Raw genomic sequence first — 24,915 nt, forward strand, 5'->3', positions numbered from 1 at the left:
TGTTTCATTTGTATGAGGGAATATCTTACCCTTATGTCTTTCTTTAACTGGTATTGCTATATTTTGTAACAAAGGGGTGCTCAATTAGATATTTTACTCTATTCTCCAGCCCTCTCTCACCTTCCCACCCCCAAGCCTTTGCTTTTTGGATGTGCTAATTCAAATTAAAAAAATTTTTTATCATGAATATCTGTTAAAATTTACAAATGTTTTTCTGTCTCTATTGAAATGATCATATGAGTTTTTTCCTATAGTTTGCTATGTCATGGACACTGATTGAATTTCCAAGGTTGAACCAATTTTGCCTTTCTAGAATAAACCCAGATTGGTCACCATGTAACATTATTTTTCGCTTTATCACTTGATTGCTAATATTTTATTTAGGATTTTTAAATCTGTTTATGAGTGACATTGGCTTAAATGAGTTGGGAAGTTTTCCCTCTTCTTACATTTTTTAGAGAGTTTATGTAAGGTTGGAATCGTTTATGCCTTAAATGTTTAGTTCACCAAGGAAGCCATGTGACATGGAGTTTATTTTTAAAATACTTTAAATTACAAATTTAATTTAATAGATATAAGACTATTCCAATTTCTCCTTATTTGTGTGTTAGTTTTGATAAGTTGGTTTTTGTAGGAATTTTTTCAGTTCATGTAAATTTTCAAATTTATTGACAATGTTTTTCATTACTTACTGTACTATTTTTCATGCCAAAATGTCCCCCCTTAAATTCCTGATTTTATAATGTGTGCCTGCTCTCTTTTTTCTTCACATTTTGTCAATAATTTATTAATCTTGTTAGTCCTTTGAAGGGCCAACTTTTTTTTTTTTTTTTTTTTAGACAGTCTTGCTCTGTCACCCAGGCTGGAGTGCAGTGGCCTGATCTCGGCTCACCGACACCTCAGCCTCCTGGGTTCAAGCAGTTCTCACGTGTCAGCCTGCCAAGTAGCTGGGATTACAGACATGCACCACCACACCCAGCAAATTTTTGTATTTTCAGTGGAGATGGGGTTTCACCATATTGGACAGGCTGGTCTCGAACTCCTGACCTCAGGTGACCCAACCACCTCAGCCTCCCAAAGTGATGGGATTACAGGCATGAGCCAATGCATCCTGCCAGGACCAACTTTGTGTTTTATTTTCTAATTCATTTATTTTATTCTCATGTTTATTGTTTCCTTTCTTCTACTTTTTTGGGGTGTAATTGCTATTCTTTTTTTAACCTCTTGAAATGGTTACTTAGATTATTATTGTCAAACTTTTTAAATATATCATTTAAGACTTGATTTTCTTCTAATCATGGCTTTAGCTAAATTCCACAAATTTCGACACTTGATGTTTCTATGAATGTGCATTTAAAAATACTATTTACTTTCCCTTGTGATTTCTTCTTTGACCCATGGGCAATTTAGAAGATTACAGCACAATTTCTAAGTATTTGGGGTTTATCTAATTTAGTTCCACTGTGGTCAGAAAATATACTGAATTAGTCACCTCATACTACCATAACAAAATACCATAAGGGTGGCTTCAAAGACAGAACTTTGTTTTCTCACAGTCTGGAGGCTGGAAAGTCCAAGATTAAAGGGTTCAGTTTTTGGTGAGAGCTCTGTTCCTGACTTTCAGACAGCGGATATCTTGCTGTGTCCTCACATGGTGGAGAGAGAGCAAGCTCCCTAGTGTCTCTTTTTACAAAGGCACTAATCCCATCATGAGGACCCCACCCTCATGTCCCCATCTAATCCTAATTACCTCTCAAAGGTCCCATCTCCAAATACTATCATGCTGGGGTTTAAGGCTTCAACATTTGAATTCGTTGGTGACACAAACCTTCAGACCACATCACAGACCCTGTATTGTTTTAATCTGTTGATTAATTTGCTTCTTTTTTACTTAGAATTTATACTTTCATTTAGGATTTAGGATATATAACCACATGCAAAAGTTTGCTTTATATATATTTGTCAGCTTTTCTGTTCAGATTTTTTCTAGCTTTATAATATGCATAAAATAAAATATTTTCATCTTCTTATTTTGAAACATTTAAGATAATATGGGAATTCACCTGTTTCTTGAAAATTTGTGGGACTTCACCACAAAACTAGTGAGGTTCAGTCCCTTTCTTGAATGGAACTTTCATAGTTCCTTAGAAGGTTATCTATTTTATCCATATTTTCAAATATATTATTAAATCTCTGATATTCTTATTAATGTCTGCCTTGTTAATATGCCAAGGGTTTAGCGAAGTATTTTAAAGATTTTAAATTTTTTAATTTTTTTGTCCATTTTTCCTATACTTAACAGCTCCTGCTTTTTACAAGTTTATGCTTTATATTTAATCTCCATACTTGTGTGATTATTATATATCTTCATTGTGAAATTTTTCCTTCATAAATAAAACTTTTATTCTTTTGTCCTATTATATTTGCATTAAATACTATTTTTCATTTTCTTTTTATTTACACAAGTAGGGGATGTTTATAATAGAAAATTAGAAAAGAGGAAAACTGAGAATCATTTTTAGATTAAATACTAATTAATTTTTTCAGAGAAATAACATTTTTTTCTGATATGAGTGCTTATTGTAATAAAAATCAGAGAAAAAATCAGCAAGAATAAAGAAAATGAAAATCCTATAGTTAGGTATCATCACTGGTAATATTTTAATGTATAATTATTCAGACTTTCTTCTGCATGCATTTACTTATACTCTACAAACTATTTTATGACCTGCTTTTCTTTTCTATTAAAAATATGTCATGATTGTATTTCTATGTTAATAACTATACATCTACTTTATTATTTTAATGGCTGCTAGCATTGTGCTGTATGAATGGACAATTATTTTCCGCTTTATTGTTAAACATTTATATGATCTCCTTCCATTTTGTAAAATGTAATTCAATTTAATATTTGTATGTGTGCTATTACAAACTACCCTAGAGCCAGCATCCTTTTACGAACATTTTAAACATTTAAAAATGGTTTCCTCATGATGTATCTCTACAGTAACTAGTGAAGAATTTATGTTTGCTAATTAAATATGCACAAGTTAAAATAACCATAATGTGTAATTTTTCACCCATCAGATGGGCGGAGACTTTTCCCAATGATATTCTCCAGTGTGGTTATGGGTATAGGCAACTAGGCGCTCTCAAATGCTTCTGGTGGGAGTGTAAATTGGGAGAATCTTCCTTGAAGGCAACTTGGAAATATGTGTCAAAAGCAGCTGCCCTGGTTTTTCATTTTTACAGATGTTTTATGAGAAAACCTGATTTTTCCAAGATCTTATTGGAAAGGAATCACATTATATATATGTTGTAAATCCAATCCTAACATAAAAGAATTTTCGTAGGGATATTCCAAATAATGAAGCCAGGTGCCCTGAAGATTTCCTGAAGTGTGCTTTTAAACATTTAAAATTTCTTTTGACACCTGAATAAATCATCATTGCCTTGGGACTCCATTCAAAACAAAACCAGGATTTTATTTTTGATATATAGTGGTACGAAGGACAGGATGGGAACAGATCTGCTGCTTTTTACTCTGGACTTTGCCAAACAGGTAAGATCTTTAAACACTTTCCTGACATTTCTTGCCTTTAAATACTATAGCTCTGTGTTTTAATTGCATATATTGATAGAGATGCTGTGACTGTAGAATCTGTACACAGGATGTGAAGTCTGGAATCCCAGAGGAGAACTTCACGTTGTTCATGCTCTGATGGTTGCACATTGGTTTATTGGACTGTTCAACTTTTCCCACTTGTTTTCTGTTTTAGGTGGCACATGGGCTCTTGGGGGCCCTGCTCAGCTACCTGTGGAGTTGGAATTCAGACCCGAGATGTGTACTGCCTGCACCCAGGGGAGACCCCTGCCCCTCCTGAGGAGTGCCGAGATGAAAAGCCCCATGCTTTACAAGCATGCAGTCAGTTTGACTGCCCTCCTGGCTGGCACATTGAAGAATGGCAGCAGGTAGGGCAGACTGGCCACTCCAGGGTCCTCTGTGATTATGATTGTGAGAGGCCCTGCACTGCACTAACACAGAGTAGGCCAAGCCTGCCATATCACCCCCTCTTGTCTTCTTAGTGTTCCAGGACTTGTGGCGGGGGAACTCAGAATAGAAGAGTCACCTGTCGGCAGCTGCTAACAGATGGCAGCTTTTTGAATCTCTCAGATGAATTGTGCCAAGGACCTAAGGCGTCGTCTCACAAGTCCTGTGCCAGGACAGACTGTCCTCCACATTTAGCTGTGGGAGACTGGTCGAAGGTAAGGGCCAGGCTCAACTTTACAGTCCCTTCTTTTCTGCCCCTCCTTCGTTTCAGCTTCTAAGTATTTCCACAAGGTCAGGCTGGAACTAGTGTGAGATGAGTAAGGAAGTGCTCACTCACTCTTGGGGTTGTGCAAGTACTATAGTCCAGGCCCGCACACGATGATTCATTTCTAGTTTTTACTCGGTATTATTCAAAGTGTTCTTATCATCTTTCTCCCACACCAGCCCCTTCATTTGGAACTACCAGGATCATAGTATCCCAGGATAAACTCAAAATCACTATGGTTCCTCTCTTCCTTGTGTCCTCCCATGTGGAATCATTCATTAAGCTCTGTCATTCCAACATTCTGAACATCTTCCATGCCTTAACTTCCTCTATGTTTTGTCACTTACACTGTTAATTTTACCCTTCATCATGGTAAGTTTGAATTAGTGCAGTGAGTAGAGTTCTAGCACATCGTTTCAGTGCTGGCAGGGCTTGACCCAGTCTAGTAATGAAGCCTTATTTTTCAGGTGGGGGAAATTAAATCCCAATAGCTGAAGTAAGCTGCCTAAGCTCCCACAGCTGGAAAAGTAGCAGAATCCACTTGTTTTGACTTTATTCCAAGAGTTCTTTCTGTTATATTACACTGCCCACTTGATCTTTCTGTATTACTCTCCCATCTCCAGACTAGCTAACATCCCACAGTGTTCCCATCACTGTGTCCATCAAGTCTCTAGCTTGTTCAGAATCTTCCATCGGTCTGATTGCTTGCGAAATCAAGTGCAGTAGTCCCTGTTTATTCACGGGGGATACAGTCCAAGACCCCAGTGAATGCCTGAAACTGTGGATCATACTAAATTTTATATATCCTTTGGTTTTTTTATCTGATAACTGAGAAGACTACTTAAGTGACTAATAGGCAGGTGGCATGGATGGAATGATTCATGTCCTGGGCAGATGGAGTGAGATGGTGAGAGATTTCATCACACTACTCAGAATGTCATGCAACCTAAAACTTACAAATTGTTTATTTCTGGAATGTTCTATTTAATATTTTTGGACCATGGTTGACTGTGGAAAGCGAAACCATGGATAAGAAGGGACTATGGTATATGTTCCTCAGAATAGCTGGTAGGGCCTTTCTTGCACGCATGGCTCTCTTACTGCAGTCCTTATTCTTCTTCCAGCCCTTTGCTCCAGTCTTGCTGCATCCTTAACATCTGCAGGCTGAGATTTTAGCACAGATTCAAAACAGATAAATTAGATACATTATCAGTGTCTTGTAAGCTCTAGTCACTGCCACCTGGTGTGTATCTTCTTGGAGTAGAGACCCAACCCCAACATCAGAAATAACCTCAAGAAATAAGGAAGGACAGTGAGTGACATTCACAAGCTGCTCTGAGTCCTAGGTTCAGTGCCGGGCATAGTCATGACCTGCTCCTCTCGTCTCATCCTACAATAGCCCCAGAAGCAGATGTTATCTCCATTTTTATAGGTGAGAAAACAGAGGTTCATTCAGATTAGGTAACTTGCCCAAGAACACAGATAGATTCAAATCCAGGCCTGTGTGACCCAAAATTATTATACATGGTATACACTCAAGTCTTCATGCAGATACCCCAGCTCTGAAGCCTAAATCTGGGTGGCCTTGTTAAATACACTTCACTTCTCTGAGCCCCCATTTACTTTCGCTAAATGCAATGGTTCTTGTGAGGATAACATAAGATATTTGACATGGCAATGTCTAGTGCAGTAGGCTCTTCCCATCGCCCTTGAGAGAAGGTCCACATTTCTGGCTATAGGTTGGATTAACAGTATTTCTGTACATATATCCAGATTGGGATTTTTCTCCAGATTGGGATTTTTCCTGTTTTAACTGTCTAGTTCTGTTAAGTGCTAGTATTTTAAAACTGTCTTAACTGAAAACCTACAGGTCATTATCCTCAGTCAGTGCCACTGAAGGTCTACATAAACATTCCCATCTGAGGTTTATCAGAAGAAGCCTAAGGAAAGAGATGAACCCATCTCTCCAGGGTCTGCAGAGCAGGAGTTGCCCTAGGATCCAGCCACCAATGCCCACTTCCTGTCCAACTCACAAGCAGCTGGAGACAGTGCCAGTGGCCACAGCTCTCCCCGGAAAGTTGCCATACTATAGGTAAATGACTTGAGGGACAGGAGTCCCTCCTGCAGTCTGGTCTTAAACAAAGAGAAAGGACTGATCCAGGTGAGACCACCACCCCAAAGGAGGGTGGGAAGAACAGGTCTGGAGAGCTTTGTGTGCAAAAGTGGGTTAATTTTCCTCCTACTTGCACAAGGAACAATAGACAGCCCAAGGAAGAATCATTCTTTTGGGAATTCCTTTGAGACTAGGTCAGGTAGTGGGGGCTGGGCAAAGGTGTTAGAGAGGTGGGTAGCCTGGGTGGGCTAGTGGGTAGGCAGTATTTATTCCATCACCTAGTTACCTCACCCAGTTAAGCCCCAAGAGTGAAGTCTTACCTTGCCCCATTGTCAGGAGAGGTGAAGGATCCAGTTACTGTTTCCGTAAAGTTAGGAACAGAAGGAAGCGCCACACTTTTGTGAGGAGGATCTTGCATTGTGAATGCGTGATTCTCCTTGCTACACTTAGTGTGGCCCAAGGACTAGTCAAATTGACATCAGCAGGGAACTTTTAAGAAATGAGGAATCTCAAGTCCCACCCAGACCTAAGGAATCAGAGTCTGCATTTCAACAAGATCCTTGGGTGTTGTAATGATACACTTGCAGTGTGAGAAGTGTTTCCTTACCTGCCTCTCATTCTTGTTTGGGTGGGTTGGCCCTTACATGTGTCCAAGGTAGGAATGGCTCGGGGTAGTGACTTCTTTGATCAAGTGCTGTCCTAGCCTAAAGGGAAGAGGCAAGAAAAGGGAAGAACAGCAAAGGAGCAGATGTCGAGGAGAAACCAGGCAGCTTGTTTCTGGATGTAGCGAGGGAGCACCTAGAACCACTGCCAAGCCCTAAAATACCCCACTTTGCTTCTGTCCTTGCTTCTCTCTTCTAAGAACAAACAGGCATTCACAGTTCTATCCTGTCTTGTGGAACAAACGGTTATCACTGGCATTTTAGAGTGGAGGCTGGTGGTGACATCACCACTTTCCTCCCTGTCCAGTGAATAACTGAATTTACAGTTGCCAGTTGCGTATCACTAAAGTAACACCATTGCACATCTATATGGGCCCACTTGTGTGTCTCTGCTCTTGTGGCTTTCAAATCCTGGGTCCAACTGTAAGCTTCCCTCTTCTGTGAAGTTTTCCACTTCCTAAAATCACCCAGCGTTTCCCACTTTTAAATCACAATGACCCTAATTTTTATTGTTTTTCAATGGTAGCTCTTTCCTGAGCATCCACATGGTCTTCCCGTCTGGTTTATATTGTCCTTGAGGCCAGTGGCCATGGGATTGCCAACAGATCCTCCGGTTGTCCAGAGCTCTGAGCAAGCTTTATTCCTCAACAGTATTTGCAAAGTCAGGGAAAATGCGAAGTGGTGTTGAAATAGTGATCTTTAGAAGAGCTCAGGTCTGCTAACAGAGGAGAGGCAGATCATTCATTGGAGGGGTTTTTGTTGAGACAAAGAAGAGAAGGAAACTAAAGAGGAGACTACCCATGTGAGCTGGTTTGGACAGGAGGATGTTTAGTTTCATAGGCAACCATTCATCAGGGCAAAGAGCAAGCTCTCCTGTGCTCCAAGAGGTCAGCCCAAACTCAAACAAGACACTCTCTGGCTTTCAGTCATGACCTCACATCCAGGAAGCCCCTATCTGGGAGGAAGAGCAAGCATACACACATGCACAAGAAAACGGAGGCAGCCTCAGCCTGTGGACATCAAAAGGCGATGTCGAGGCTTGAGTGCAATCAGGCACACAACCTGTTTCACAGAAGTTTGAGTTTCCTGTTGGATGGAGCTTTCTCCTCTTAGTTAAATTTTCCTCTCATCAGAGTTGCTTTTTCTTGGCAGAGACTCTGACACCAAATTGCCACCCTTCTTAAAGCTTCCTGCCAAACTAGTCCCTCTGCCATGGGATGGCTCACTTGGGGGCAGCCATCCATTTTGTGGTTCTGGATAAGGTCCTTCCACATTAAACCTGGCCGCTAACCCTGGACACAGAAAGGCTGAGCAGCCACACCAGAATTTCCATTCTTCATGGAGCCAGGCCTCTGGCCTGTAGCCAGAATCTTCCTCTTCCCTGACACTAGCTCTATTCATGGTATATTTGAGCTCTGTCCATTCATTGGCTTATGAGTTTGCCTTAGTTCCTTAGATCTGGACCAAGCCTTAGGCAGAAAGGAGCCTTCAGTTCTTACACTGCTTTTCAAGTTAGAAGCATTGACTCATATCAGGCAGTCTTCCCAAATGGTGAATTTCTGTGATCCACATACCCCTTGTAGCCTGTTTTGTGTCTCACCTCTTGGCTGAAATAGCCTTCCTTTGTTTTCTGTACTTTGATGGAACGTTTGATTATTTTGTTTGTCTTCACCTTTTTCCTTCATCGTGTTTCTTGGTATTTTTATTTTTTTTACTTATCTGACTATGTCTTTTCTGTTGACTTCTCTTCTTCCAAATCTCAAAAAGCCCAACATTTGATCCATTGATTTCCATTGCTACACTTTTCCACTGTGGTTGATTCTGTGTCCTGAATTCTTTAACTTCCATGTGTGATTTTCAATCTCCAGAAAGTCTCTAACCTTCTAACCATATCTCCAGCTCATCATCTAGTTTATATCCTCATTGTGGGAAAGCAAAGGGACAGCCTCTTCACCCTCTCCCAACCTGTTCCCCCCACTTCCTGTCTCTTATTGGTGTACCACTGTCTTCCAACACTTATGATCTTCTCTGAGTTCTTCACCTCCTATATTGTTATTCATGTCTGCCAACTCTTCAACTCTTGAGCTATTAATATGTCTAATATGCTAAGTAAAATGGAAAATATCTCTATAACTGAAAAATGTTATAAAGAACAACTCAAGATATGTCCAGGATACATGGATTTTAAAATACAGCATTCCCTGATTTTCCACAGAATTATTAATTACAACTCATGAAGGAAGTAGTGTGTTGAAGTCAGTTCTTACTGGCCAGTGAGAACCACTTATGATCTCATCCTAACTTGTACTCAGTCACATTGGGTTGATAGCTGGAAATCAGCCATGATGGGAGTATTTACACCACAGAAACTGGCAAAACAATCTTGGCTGTTTCCTCCAAGAACATGTTTTGAAACATTTACCAGCACACAAGTGCACAAAAGCTTATTTACACACACACACACACAATGTTATGAATGAAACACTTTCAGCTTATTAATGGTGCTTAGGATGGAAGTGCCCTCGAGAAGTTCCCATCTCTGAGCTCTTTGATACAAAGTCTAAGAAACTTGGTTGGGCTTCCTTAAGACATTTTTTTATCTTCATCTTCATAATTGGTGTTTCTTGGGGCCAGGAAATATCAGACCTCTGGGTGAAGATCATTCTATGAATCATTATCCTGCAGAGTTAATTTCATCTTGATTGAAGGTTGTTGATCCAAATGCATTAACTGTATGTTCAGATATTCTTTCTGTGAATAAAAGACTAGTTCAGTTCTTAAGGTTTATTATAAAACTCTTCTTTTACTCATTTTTATTATGTGGTATTATGAGGTTTTTATTATGAATCACTATGCAGATAACCATTCTTTTTAAATTTTTATTTTTAATTTTTGTGGGTACATAGTAAGTATATATTTTTATGGGGTACATGAGATACTTTGAAACAGTTATGAAATGTGTAAGAATCACATCATAGAGAATGGGGTATCCATCCCCTCAAGCATTTATCCTTTGTATAATAAACAATCCAAATTATATTAATTATTTAAAAAAATACAATTGAATTGTTGTACAATTGAATTGTTGTGCTAGCAAATACTAGGTCTTATTCATTCTTTCTAACTATTTTTTGTACTCATTAACCATCCACGCATCCCTCCCCGACTACCCTTCTCAGCCTCTGATAACCATCCTTCTACTCTCTATCTCCATGAGTTCAATTGTTTTAATTTTTAGCTCCCACAAATAAGTAAGAACATGTGATGTTTGTCTTTCTGTGCCTGGCTTATTTAACTTAATATAATGACCTTCAGTTCCATCCATGTTGTTGCAAATGATAGGATCTCATTCTTTTTTATGGCTGAATAGTACTCCATTGTGTATATGTACCACACTTTCTTTATCCATTAGTCTGCTGATGAACACTTAGGTTGTTTCCATATCTTGGCTATTGTGAATATGGCTGCAGTATACATGGGATTATAGATAGCTCTTTAGTATCTGATTTTCCTTTCTTTTTGGTATATACCTAGCAGTGAGATTGCTAGATCATATGGTAGCTCTATTTTTAGTTTTTTGAGGAACCTCCAAACTGTTCTCCCTAGTAGTTGTTTTAATTAACATTACCACCAACAGTGTACAAGGGTTCCCTTTTCTCCACATCCCCGCCAACATTTGTTATTGCCTGTCTTTTTGATAAGAGCCATTTTAACTGGAGTGAGATGATATCTCATTATAGTTCTCATTCGCATTTCTCTGGTGATCATTGATGTTGATCATCTTGTCATATGCCTGTTTGCCCTTTGTATATCTTCTTTGAGAAATGTCTATTCAGATCTTTTCCCGTTTTTAAACTGGATTATTAGGTTTTTTTCCTATAGAGTTGTTTGAACCCCTTATATATTCTGGTTCTTAAACCTTTATCAACTGGGTAATCTTCAAATATTTTCTCCTATTCTGTGGGTTGTGTCCACTTTGTTGATTGTTTTCTTTGCTTTTTAACTTGATGTGATCCCATTTGTCCATTTTTACTTTGCCTGTGCTCGTGGGGTATTAATCAAGAAATATTTGCCCAGAGCAATGTCTGGAAAGTTTCTCCAACATTTTCTTATAGTAGTTTCACATAATTGAAGTCTTAGACTTAAGGCTTTAATCCATTTTGATTTGATTTTTGTGTATAGTAAGAGATAAGAGTGTAGTTTCACTCTTCTGCGTAGGAATATCCAGTTTTCCCAGCATCATTTGTTGAAGAGATTGTCCTTTCCCCAATGTATGATCTTGGCACCATTGTCAAAAATGAGTTCACTGTAGATGTGTGGATTTATCTCTGGGATCCCTACTCTGTTCCATTGGTCTATTTGTCTGTTTTTATGCCAGTATCATGCTGTTTTGGTTCCTATTATCTTTAGTATAATTTGAAGTCAGATAATGTGATTTCTCCAGTTTTGTTCTTTTTGGTCAGGATATCTTGGGCTATTCTGGGTCTTTTGTGGTTCCTTATAAATTTTAGGATTTTTTTATTTCTGTGAAGAATGTCATTGATATTTTGATAGGGATTGCATTGAATCTGTAGATCACTTTGGGTGGTATGGACATTGTAACAGTATTGATTCTTCCAATCAATGAACATGGAATATCTTTCCATTTTTTATAGTCCTCTTCAGTTTCTGTCATCAGTGTCTTATAGTTTCCATTATATAGATCTCTCACTTCTTTGGTTTGGTTAATTACTCGGTATTTAATTTTATTGGTAGCTATTGTAAATGGGACTACTTTCTTGATTTCTTTTTTTTTGATTGTTCACTGTTGGCATATAGAAATGCTGCTGATATTTGTATGTTAATTTTGTATCCTGCAACTTTACTGAATATATCAGTTCTAATAGTTTTTTGGTGGAGTGTTTAGGTTTTACCAAATGTAAGATCATATCATCTGGGAACAAAGATAATTTGACTTCTTCATTTCCAATTTGGATTTTTTGTTTTTTTTTTGCTTTATTTATTTATTTATTCATTTATTCATTTTTGCCTGATTGCTCTAGCTAGGACTACTAGTACTATGTTGAATAACAGTGGTGAAAGTGAGCATGCTTGTCTTTTTCCATATATTACAGGAAAGGCCTTCAGTTTTTCCCCATTCATTATGATACTAGCTGTGGGTCTGTCATATATGGCTTTCTTTGTGTTGAGGTATGTTTCTTCTCTACTCACTTTCTTAGGATTTTTCTCATGAAAGGATGTTGAATTTTATCACATGCTTGTTTGGCGTTAATTAAAAATATCATATGGTTTTGTTCTTCATTCTGTTGATATGATGTATTACACTGATTGATTTGCATGTGTTAAGCCATCCTTGTATCCCTGGGATAAATCCCACTTAGTCATGATGAATTATCTTTTAATGTGTTGTTGAAATCACTTTGCTAATATTTTGTTGAGAATTTCTGCATCAGTGTTCATCAGGCCCTGTAGTTTTCTTTTTCTCTTTTTGATGTGTTTTTGTCTGGTTTTGGTATCAGGTTAGTACTGGCCTGACAGAATGAGTTTGGAAGTATTCTCTCCTCCGCTGTCTTTCAGAATAGTTTGAGTAGGATTGGTGTTAGATCTTTAAATGCTGGTAGAAACCATCAGTGAGGTCATTGGGTTTCAGGCTTTTCTTTACTGGGAGACATTTTATTATGGCTTTGATCTTCTTAACTTGTTCAGGTTTTGGAGTTTTTCATGGTTCAATCTGGATAGGTTGTATGTGGCTAGGAATTTAGCCATTTCTTCTAAATTTTCTAATTTATTGATATTTAATTGCTCATAGTAGCCACTAATGATCCTTTGAATTTATGCAGTATCAGTTCTAATGTCATCTTTTCCATCTCTGATTTAATTTATTGGGGTCTTCTCTCTTTTTTTCTTAGTCTGGCAAGAAGTTTGTCAATTTTATTTATCTGTTCAAAAAACCAACTTTTTGGTTCATTGATCATTTGTATTGTATTTCTTCTATTAATTTTGGGTTTGTTTTGCTCTTGATTTTGTAGCTAAGATGCATTGTTAGGTTGTTTACTTGAAGTTTTTCTTCTTTTTTGATGTAGGTATTTATAGCTGTAAATGTCCCTCTTAGTGTTGCTTTCACTGTATCTCATAGGTTTTGGTACATTGTGCTTCCATTTTCATTTGTTTTAAGAAATTTTCAATTTCCTTCTTAATTTCTTTATTAACCCACTTGTCATTCAGGAGCATATTGTTTAATTTCTATGTATTTGTACATTTTCTAAAATTTCTCATTACTGATTTCTAATTTCATTCCATTGTGGTCAGAAAAGATGTTTGGTGTCATTTCAGTTTTTTTGTGAGTGTTTTAAGACTTCTGTAGGGCCAAACATACAGTCTATTTTTGAGAATGATCCATGTGCTGAAGAGAAGAATGTGTATTCTGCAGCCATTGAATGGAATGTTCTGTAAGTATCTATTGGCCTGTCATGTAGATTAAATTGGATGGTTCTTTGTTGGTTTTCTGTATGGAAGTTCTGTCCAGTGTTGAAAGTGGGATGTTGAAGTCTCAAGCTATTATTGTATTGAGGCCTATATCTCTATATGGTTTTAATAATATTTGCTTTATATATCTGAGTGCTCCAGTGTTTAGTGCATATATGTTTACAATTGTTATATCCTGCCAGGCGTGGTGGCAAGCACCTGTAATCCCAGCTACTTGGGAGCCTGAGGTGGAAGAATCGCTTGAACCTGGAAGGTGGTGGTTGCAGTGAGCTGAGGTCATGCCACTGCTCTCCAGCCTGGGTGACAGAGCAAGACTCTACCTCAAAAAAAGAAAAAAAAAATTGTTATGTCCCCTTTCTGAATGGACCCCTCTATAAATTATATAATGACATTCTTTGCCTCTTCTTACAGTTTTTGCCTTGAAATCTATTTTGTCTGATATAAATATAGCACTATTACTGTTTTTGGGGTTCCATTGGCATGGAACATCTAGCTCCATCTCTTTATTTTCAGTCTATTTGTGTCTTTCCAGGTGAAATGTGCTTCTTGTAGCTAGGCAACAGATCAGTGGCTCTTGGTTTTTCATCCATTCAGCCTTTCTATGCCTTTTGATTGGAGAGTTTAGTCCATTTACATTAAGTGTTACTATTGATAAGTAGGGACTTACTCCTGCCATTTTGTTATTTGTTTTCTGTTTGTTTTGCAGTCTTCTCTTTCTTTTTTCCTTCCTTCCTGTTTTCCTTTTCATGCAGGTGATGTTTTTCTGGTGGTATGAGTTAATTTCTTGCTTTTTATTTTTTGTGTATCCATTGTATAGTTTTTGATTTGAGACTACCATGAGGCTTGCACATACTATCTTATATCCCATTATATTAAACTGATGACAACTTAACACATTGTGTAAAGAAACACACAAAAAGAAAACTAATGAAAACTCTACACTTTTACTTTGTCCTCTCACTTGTTAACTTTTTTTTCTCTTTATGTTTTATTGTACTATCCTGCCGTGAAAGTTGTTGCATTTATTATTTTTTGATTGGTTCATCATTTAGACTTTATATTTAAGATTAGTTTTGACACCACAATCACAGTGTTATAATATTCTGTGATTTTCTGTGTACTTACTATTACCAGTGAGTTTTACACCTTCAAAGGATTTCTTCTTGCTTATTAACACCCTTTTATTTCAGACTAAAGAGCTCCCTTTAGCATTTCTTATAGGATAGGTCTAGTGTTAATAAAATTCCTCAGCTTTTGTTCGTCTGGGAAGACCTTTATTTCTCCTTAATGCTTGAAGGATATTTTCACTAGATATACTATTCTAGGGTATAAGTTTCATTCCTTCAGCACTTTAAATATGTCATGCCACTCTCTCCTGGCCTGTAAGGTTTCCACTGAAAAGTCTGTTGCCAGATGTATTAGAACTCCATTGTATGTTATTCGTTTCTTTTCTCTTTTTGCTTTTAGAGTCTTTACCCTTGACGTTTGGGAGTTTGACTATTAAATTTCTTGAGGTAGTCTTCTTTGCATTAAGTATGCTTGGTGTTCTATAACCTTTTTGCACTTGAATGTTAATATCTTTCTCTAGGTTTGGGAAGTTCTCTGATATCCCTTTGAATAAGTTTTCTACCCCTATCTCTTTCTCTACCTCCTCTTTAAGACTAATAACTCTTAGATTTGCCCCTTTGAGGTTATTTTCTAAATCTTGTAGGCGTGCTTCATTATTTTTTATTATTTTTTCTTTTGTCTCCTCTGACTATATTTTCAAATACACTGTTTTCAGGCTCACCAATTCTTCTGGTTGATCAATTCTGCTGCCAAGAAACTCTAATAGATTCTTCAGTATGTCAATTGCATTTTTCAACTCTAGAATTTCTGCTTGATTTTAAAAATTAATCTCTTTGTTAAATTTATCTGATAGAATTCTGAATTCCTTCTCTGTATTGTCTGGAATTTGTTTGAGTTTCCTCAAAACAGCTATTTTGAATTCTCTGTCACATATCTCTGTCACTCCGGGATTGGTCCCTGGTGCCTGATGTAGTTCATTTGGTGAAGTCATGTTTTCCTGTAGTTATCCTTCAGTGTCTGGGCATTGAAGAATTATGTATTTATTGTAGTCTTCACAATCTGGGCTTTACAATCTGTGCCTGTCCTTCTTGGGAAGGCTTTCCAAGTATTCAAAGGGACTTGGGTCCCAAGCCCAGTAACACTATACTTCATGCACACTCGTAGAGATATCACCTTGGTGATCTTGGATAAGATCTGGAAGCATTCTCTGGATTACCAGCAAGACTCTTATTCTCTTCCTTTACTTTCTCCCAAACAAACAGCATCTCTCTGCCTCTGTCTCTGTCTCGCTCTCTCTCTCTGTCTGTCTCTCTGTCTGTCTCTCTCTCTCTCTCTGCTGAGCCACCTGGAGCTGGAATTAGGGTCATTCAAGCACCCCTATGGCCACCACCACTGGAACTGCCCTGGGTCAGACCTGAAACCAGAATAGCACTGGGTTTCACCCGAGACCCACTGCAATCACTATCTGGTTACTGCCTGTGTTCACTCAAGGCCCTAGGGCTACAGTCAGCAAGAGTTGAAGCCATTGAGGCTTATGTCCTTCCCTTCAGGGAGGCAAGTTCTTTCAGGCCCTGGGCATGTCCAGAGATGCTTTCTGGGAGCCAGGGATTTAAGTCACAAACCTTAAAAATCGACCTGGTATTCTATTCCCCTGTGGCTAAGCTGCCACTCAAACCATACAACAAAATCCTTCCCCCTCTTCCCTCCCCTTTCCTCAGGTAGAGGAGCTCTCCCCATGGCCATCACCACCAGCAGTCCACAAAGAGTTCTGCCAGGCTATCATTGCTGATCACTTAATGCCTAGGGGCTCTTCAGTCAGCTTGTGAATGCTGCCAAACCTGGGACTCACCCTTCAGGGTAACAGGCTCCCACCTCTGGCCCAGGGAAGGTGCAGAAATGCTGTCCAAAAGCCTAGGCCTGAACTCAGGGACCCCTGAAGCCCATTAGGTACTCTATCCACTGTGCTGAGCTGTTACCTGAAGCCAGCATGTCTCAAAGTCTCACCTAAGGCCCATGGCATACTACCTGGATATCACTTTTGGTTATTCAGAGCCCAAGGGCTCTTTAGTTAGCAGATAATTAATCCTGCCAGGACTTGGTCTTTCTCTTCAAGGCACTGGGTTCCCTTCTGGCCCAGGGTATGTCTAGAAATGTCACCCAGGAGCTAGGACCTGGCATGGGGGCTTCACGACTCTGCCCAGTGCCCTATCTGTGGCAGAGCTTGTATCCAAGATGCAAGATGAAGTACAAAGTCCTCTTGACTGGTGTCTTTCCTCTCCTCAAGCAGAAGGAAGGAGTTGCTTTCGTTGCTACAAGCTGCGCTGCTTGGGGTTGAGGGAGGGGTAGTGCAAGTACTTCCCCAGCTGCCCCATCTGGTGTCTCACTAGGTCACACACTGCCCCAGTCCACTGGCTGTAACCCCAGAACACCATCAGGCTTGCCTAAGACTCTGAGTCCTTCCTAGACTGCCTTTCAAGTTACTTAGGACCCCACAGCACTTTAGCCCATGGCAGCAAGACTTGCTGAAACTCAGGCTGTGGCCACTGGAATAGGCACTTCCCCTCTGGCTAGGGCTGGTCCAAGTGCTTCCTCTGTGGGTGTCAGCTGAGTTCAACATGGTTTTGCTTCCCACTGTGACAGGGCAGCACTGAATTCAATGCAAAGTCCCCCAGTTGCTGTGTTCTCCCTCCCTGAAGTGCGCAGATTCTCTTTCCATGCCATATAGCCACTGCCAGGGAGTAGGGAAGGGGTGGTGTTGGTGATTTAAGACCATCTTTTCTGCCTTCTTCAGTGCCTTTTTCAGTGATATGAAGTTAAAAACAGGTACTGTGATGGCTCACTCAAGTTTTAGTTCTTATGAAGGTGCTTTTTGTTCACGAATAATTGTTAAAATTTAGTAAACTGTGATAGTGGGAGTGGGGGGATGATCAATGTAGCCTTCTATTCTGCCATCTTGCTCTGCCCTTCTTGATAAGCACTCTTCTACTGGAATAATAGTGTCTTTTTAGACTGAATCTGATAGTTTACTCATATTTTGACCCATCCAAAATATGCCCAGTGGATTCAAATTCATGTAGTTCTATCTGTTCCATGTGTTTTAAATTACACACACATACCACACAGGCACACACACACATACATAACATGAATATGCTTTATTTTCCTGACCCAAAGTAACTACCAGATGGGAAGAACCATTTCTACACATTTGTATCCCACTTGGTGCTTGGTAAACACTTTTTGGCTGAAGTATAGAGATTTATAAAAGCTTCTACTCTGAATAGGCCAATTTCTATAGGCTTACAAACTCATTTAATCAACATTTACTAAGCATTGCTAAGTTGATTACCCTAGGCACCGGGAATCAGGGACAACTAAGAATAGTTTTCAGTGAGCTCACAGTTTAATAAGGCAGACAGAAGAAACGATGTTTATAGCCATGTAAAAAAAAAGCCCAATAAAGGTGCTCTGTCTACAGAGCTATGTGAAAATTGAGGGGAAACATCTAAGTCTGCCTGGGTCCCCGGGAAGTGTTGCATAAGATGCAGCTTTAGAGGTCCCACTTAAGAGATGAGTGCAAACTGTGTGGAAATGAGACAGAGGGGTGTTCTAGGAGTGACAGTGACAAGAGTGTATATAAAGGCACAGATTTGGGAGAGTTTATCAGTCTTGTGTGGCTTGAGAACAGGGTGCACTGAGGAAGTGCTGGTAGGTGAGATGGAAAGGAGAGATTACAGCTGGATTGTGAAGGCTTTGGGGTATTGGATTTATCCCTACAGTCATTGAGAGCATGTTGGAAGGTGTTTGGGAAAGTAAAATATAAGGTTTTAGACATATAATTCTGGCTGCAGTATGGATAAGGTATTAGAGGAAGAAGGAATTGAAGCTTGAAAAACCTTGTTAGATGGTGATTGGAATAAAATCAACAATAGAGAATGAAGAAGCAGTTGGGATAGAGAATAGTAAGTGGTTTTGAACAATATTTAGGAGATTTAACTGACATATTTAGCAATTGAATTGACAGGACATGAGCAAAAAAGGGGAGTGTTTTATATTTCTGTCCTGGGAAGCTAATGAAAGAGATGACATTAATTTTAAAATTAATTAGAAGGAAGAAGCATATTCAGAAAGTGACTTGAAAGGGAGAGAAAAATGGCTTATTTTAGACATACATGTAGTTTGAGAGTCTATAAAGATATCAGTAAAGAGTTATAGCTCAGAAAAGATCTGCATTAAAGTTATAATTGTATGAATCATTAACACATATGTGGTAGTTGAAACCATGGAAGATGACTACCATGATATCTAAAAGTATATTATTGACAGTAGTCCCTTTAAGAATTATTTGAAGGCTTCTAGTGAAGCAAAATCATGATAGTAGCATAGTTATTATTCCTAAATTCCTCATTAAAAAACAAAAAGCAGAGCAATTAGGAATGCAAAAGGAAAGAAAAAATAACAGAGGTAATTTTAAGAAAAGTAATATAAGTAGGTGAGGCCAAGCCACACAGTACAGACACTGTTCAGAAATGGCAAAATTAGCAGCTGGGCAGTAATAAAAAAGAGAAGAGACAGGGCCAAGAGTTGTAGAACACAGATGTCAGCAATAAATAGCATGACAAGAAAATGATCCTACTCTGAGTAGAACCCTCAACAAAATAGGTCTGAGACCCCCCAGTCAGCCAAATTGAGGAAAGATTCCAGGTTCCAGAGTGTGATTGGATGCAAGAAAGATCATGCAGAACCACTAAAGGGCTTAAGAAGTGCCAGAGAAAAGTTGTCAGAATTGTAATCCAAGTGGAGAAGCAACACGAGAGGTAAAGGAAAGAGATGTTGAGATCCTTGGGAGTTGGGGAGTCCAGAGATACAAATGCCAGAATCGTGGCCAAATTGTTGCATATAATACTTCTTTTTAACACCAGAGAAGGAAGCTCGTGAAACAGTGAAGATAACTATCCTTAAATATTCCCTCCTGCTTATACTCTCCTTCCCTAAAAGTACAGAAAACAATCTAATTCATTTAATAGGAGCATCTGCAAACCCTCCAAAAAGATACGGTAAAATAAAAGTATCAGTAGCAAAAAATTTGGCCTTTAAACAGATGAAAATATATTCAGCGTTACAAAATGAGCTAAGAGAAACAAAAAGAAAACTGTAGAAACAAAACAGAAATAGAAAATTCAAGAAATGAGGTGAATAAATAACAGGAGAATGTAAAATGATAGCTGATGGTTTAGAAAAGAATTTTTTAAACTAAGGGTAAATTTCTCAGAATGTAGACTAAACACTAGAAGAAACTCAAGAATGACTGGGCAGAGAAAATGTAATAAACAAAATCAAAGGAGGGAAATGACAAGAATCAAAGAGAAATGAAGAAAGATTCAAGTGCAAATAATATATATAAAAGACAAGGAAATAAAATTCAATGAATACAGAGTCCCGGGAAAAGAAAACCACCAAAAATCATAACAGAACAAAACTATAAATGACTCAAATTGCCATATTGAAAGGGCATTCTATATACCTGGGAAAACTCACCCAGAATGGTCAATATCAAGACGTACTCGGCCGGGTGCAGTGGCTCATGCCTGTAATCCCAGCACTTTGGGAGGCCGAAGTGGGTGGATCACTTGAGACCAGGAGTTCAAGACCAGCCTGGCCAACGTGGTGAAACCCTGTCTCTACTAAAAAATACAAAAATTAGCCAGGTGTAGTGGCACACTCCTGTAATCTCAGCTACTCGGGAGATTGAGGCAGGAGAATCGCTTGAACCCAGTAGGCAGAGTTTGCAATGAGCTGAGATTGTGCTAACAGAGCAAGAATCCATCTCAAAAAAAGGACATATTCTACTAAAAGATAAAAATATATTTGTGCATCTATGCAAAAGAATCAAGTCACTTATTAGGGAAAGAAAATCAAACTGAAGCTAGACTTTTCAACAATACCACTTCATACTAGAAAACAGTGGAACAAATATTTAAGATACTGAAGGAAAGAAAGTATGAGCCAAAGATTTTATATCCTGCCAAACTGACTTTCAAATTTAAAGGCCACAGACAAATAGTTCTGAAGATGCAAGAACTCAATGTATATTGTTCCCATGAGCGATTCCTGAGGAATCTACCAGATGTCTATAGAAGAAACCATGAGAAGCTTTGGCATAAAGTTACTGCTTTGTGAATGATAATTAGTGGCACTGATGATGACATCTCCTCTCTCTGTGAGTTGTGGACATTCTCTGATGGCGTGCTTACTTTAACTTAGCAGACACACAGTCACAGAAGACTTTCCTCCAGAAAAAAAGGGCTTACAAACCATCCTTCCGTTCAGGATAGGGAGAAAAAGTCAAATATGTATCATTAGAAATGTCTTATGAGTAGCAATTGGCAGTTATTTAACCACCTTTATATGAACAAAAGTAACTCACATAGTAGTTTAAGAAAAAGCTGACATTCATTTTTATTATGGGAGAAACTCCTAGGTGATGTTTTGACTTGTTAAAAAAGTGATAATATGGTAATGGTAATTTAGAAATACTTATTCAAAAGCTTATGAAAAGCTTTTGTCTATACTGAAAAATAATAATAATTAGGGCTTTCTGTTAAAAGATGTCATTAAAAGCATTTTTTAAAATTCCATTTTCCTCCTTTGAAACCCAATGAAAAACCCACTAAAAGAATGAAAGAGAAGGAACACTGTGTCTTCAGTGAACAATGAAATGGCCACAATCCCAAACTATAAATTATGAAACACACCTGCCAAAGACCATAAAATCTGGACCAGAATGAGAGGGAAGGCTGAGAGCTGACAAACATTTCCTCAGGCACCGAGCAGGATATAGATTTCCCTAGGAGTTAATGTGGCAGTCCTGAAAGGCCTTTTCTAGTTCTTTGATGACAGAGACTAGATTCTGGACCGCAAAGTACCTCAGAAAAAAAAACTGAGGATATCCCTTGCAGAACCGTGATGGGAGACAGAGCTGAGGGAGAAAGCATATTTTTATGACTCCTTGCCAAGGAAGGCTGCCAGAGATGAAGTGGTGTGAAGGAAGGGGTGGGGGGCAGCAATTGCTGGATTATTACACAGTAAGCCAGTTATTTAAGAGGCTCTTTTGTCTCATCAACTATTCAAATTCCAAAATCTGAAGGGAGATGTGGGTAGAGGAAATAAGAGTTTTGGTGACAGAATGTTGAAGACAACAAATGGATGTAAAGTTCCCCAGCTCGTTTCTCTCACCCATGTGACTCACAAACAGCCAGCTGTATTCAAAGCACCAGCATAAAATCTATGCACCAAAACTAGGGGGAAAAATTGAAGGGGAGGGAGGAAGTCATGGGATGGGGAATGGAGCATAAAGCAAGAGTCACATGGATAACATAACAAAGATTTCCCCCAGAGAAAAGTTTAGACAGATGGATTCTGTACTTCCAAGGAAGTTATAGTCTTGAAGTCTAGGGAAAAAGTGGCTTTAAAGTGAGGTTTGAGTTCAAAAAAAGAGACTGTAAGACAACAGAAGGAGATGGAAAGACAACTGGAACATTCAAGAAAAAAGAAAAATTTTTTAAGTGGCAGATACAAAAATAGCAAACACAAAACTTACATTACAAGCAACAACTTAAGAAAATAAAGGAAATGACTGGAAATAAAGAGAGATGGGATACAGACTGGAATAAGTCATATAAAATTATATGGAAAAGAACAAGGGTGTAAAATTGGTTTTTAATGGCCATAATGGATATGGAAGACAGACAAAGGAGATCAAACATAAGCATAATTGGTATTTGTTGAGAATAAAACACATGGAACAGAAAAGTATTCAGAGACAAAATAAGGGGAATTAATTCCCTTTAATAAAAGCTTTTCTGTGCAAGTCATAATAGCACAGCATGCACCAATAACCCTGTGTAAGATGCTGAACCTCATAAAGCAAAACCCCCTTTGAACAGAAAGTCAGCCAAATAAATTAAAAATTCTCATCTTCATAGGAGCATTCAATGCAAGAGGACAATGGAGCAGGATCTACACAATTCTAAGGAAAAGCAAGCATGACTCAAGGATTTCCTCTTCATCCTGTGTTCTTCATGTAGAGAGACAACAGAGAGGCAGTCAGAGAATACTGTCTGATAAGCCCTTGAAAAAGCTGTAGGGCCAAGATGAGATACAGAGATGACTCAAAACAGAGAATCCAGGAATGCATAGATCCTGGTAAAAAAGGTGGGAGATGAGTAATGAATTCATTTGTGTAGGATTAAGACTAATCAACTAACAATTGTATTCTAGAACATAACATAAATATCAGAAATCTTGACATTAAATAATAAAATGAAAACTAAGTAAAATTTGGAGAGATGAGCTAGATGATATAGTTTGGCTATGTCCCCACCCAAATCTCATCTTGAATTGTAGCTCCCATAATTCACATGGGTTGTGGGAGGGACCCAGTTGGAGATAATTGAATCATGGGGGCAGTTTCCCTCATACTGTTCTTGTGGCGGTAAATAAGTCTCACGAGATCTGATGATTTTATAAGGGGTTTCCCTTTTCGCTTGGCTCTCATTCTGTCTTGCCTGCTGCCATGTAAGACATCCCTTTGCCCTTCCTTCATCTTCTGCCATGATTGTGAAGCTTCCCCAGCTACATGGAACTGTGAGTCTATTAAACCTCTTTCCTTTATAACTTACCCAGTCTTGGGTATGTCTTTATTAACAACATGAGATTGGACTAATACAGTAGAGGAAATGTAAGTGTGCTTATTTCCTCATCCTTCTTAGTAGCAAGTCAATAAATACTGTCCTAAGTCAAAATGTCATTAAAAATAACTATCCAAATCTCTTATTGGTTTATTTAATCTTCTTTATTAACTTTAGAGTGTTCTTTTGGGAATTAATCATGGTTTAAAAAATATCAAACGTTCAACAACTCTTATTTTACTTTAATTTCTTTTTTTCTAATATACCTCATAAAATTGCATTACATTTTTAAGTTGAAATTGCATGTATACACACTGGTTATCACTATTCATGTTACTTTATATATGGCAGTTTGGGTGATTTTTTTTAAACTTTCCTTTTTATACGTTTGTATTTCTTGGATACTTTGTAATGAGTATTTAAAAATCAAAATCAGCCATGGCTGGCAAGATGGCCAAATAGGAATAGCTCTGGTCTGTAGCTCCCAGAGAGATCAACACAGAAGGTGGGTGACTTCTGTATGTCCAACAGAGGTACCAGCTCGTCTCATTGGGACTGGTTATACAGGGGGTGCAGCCCATGGAGGGCCAGCTGAAGCAGGGTGGACCGTCTCCTCATCCGGGAAGTACAAGACGGTCAGGGAAGTCCCTTCCCTAGTCAAGGGAAGCCATGAGGGACTGTGCCGTGAGGAATGGTGCACTCCGGCCCAGGTGCTATGCTTTTCCCATGGTCTTCACAACCTACAAACCAGGAGATTCCCTAAGGTGTCTGTACCATCAGGGCCCATGGGTTTCAAGCACAAAACTGGACAGCTGTTTGGGCAGACACCAAGATAGCTGCAGGAGGTTTTTTTCATACCCCAATGGTGCCTGGAACACTAGCGAGACAGAACTGTTCACTCCCCTGGAAAGGGGGCTGAAGCCAGGGACCCAAGTGGTCTAGCTCAGCAGATGCCACCCCCATGGAGCCCAGCAAGCTAAGATCCACTGGCTTGAAATTCTCACTGCCAGCACAACAGTGTGAAGTTGACCTGGGATGCTCCAGCTTGATGGGGGGAGGGGTATCCACCATTATTGAGGCTTGAGTAGGCGGCTTTCCCCTCACAGTGTAAACAAAGCCTCTGGGAAGTTCAAACTGGGCAGAGCCCACTGCAGCTTGGCAAAGCCACTGTAGTCAGACTGCTTCTCTAGATTCCTCCTTTCTGGGCAGGACATCTCTGAAAGAAAGGCAGCAGCCCCAGTCAGGGGCTTATAGATAAAAACTCTCATCTCCCTGTGACAGAGCACCTGGGGGAAGGCGCAGCTGTGGGTGCAGCTTCAGCAGACTTAAATGTTCCTGCCTGCTGGCTCTGAAGAGAGCAGCAGATCTCCCAGCACAGCGCTTGAGCTCTACTAAGGAATAGACTACCTCCTCAAGTGGGTCCCTGACCCCTGTGCCTCCTGATGGGGAGACACCTCCCAGTAGGGGCCAACAGACACCTCACATAGGACAGTTCTGGCTGGCATCTAGCAAGTGCCCCTCTGGGATGAAGCTTCCAGAGAAAGGAACAGGCAGCAATCTTTGCTGTTCTGCGGCATCTG

The 24,915-nt window shown here is 39.1% G+C and overlaps 1 protein-coding gene across 5 annotated transcripts in view; it reads left to right on the forward strand.

The window, feature by feature from the left end:
* Positions 1-24,915, forward strand: part of ADAMTSL3 (ADAMTS like 3) — a 421,728-nt gene that overhangs the window by 314,839 nt on the left and 81,974 nt on the right. For all 5 annotated transcript variants that reach the window (XM_030931695.1, XM_030931696.1, XM_030931693.1 and 2 more), the window contains exons 18-19: positions 3,780-3,972; positions 4,087-4,266. In XM_030931695.1, coding sequence (XP_030787555.1) covers positions 3,780-3,972; positions 4,087-4,266 — 373 coding nt within the window. The remainder of the gene's footprint in view (positions 1-3,779; positions 3,973-4,086; positions 4,267-24,915) is intronic.

This window comes from Rhinopithecus roxellana, chromosome 5, assembly GCF_007565055.1.
Source record: "Rhinopithecus roxellana isolate Shanxi Qingling chromosome 5, ASM756505v1, whole genome shotgun sequence".
Taxonomy (NCBI): domain Eukaryota; kingdom Metazoa; phylum Chordata; class Mammalia; order Primates; family Cercopithecidae; genus Rhinopithecus; species Rhinopithecus roxellana.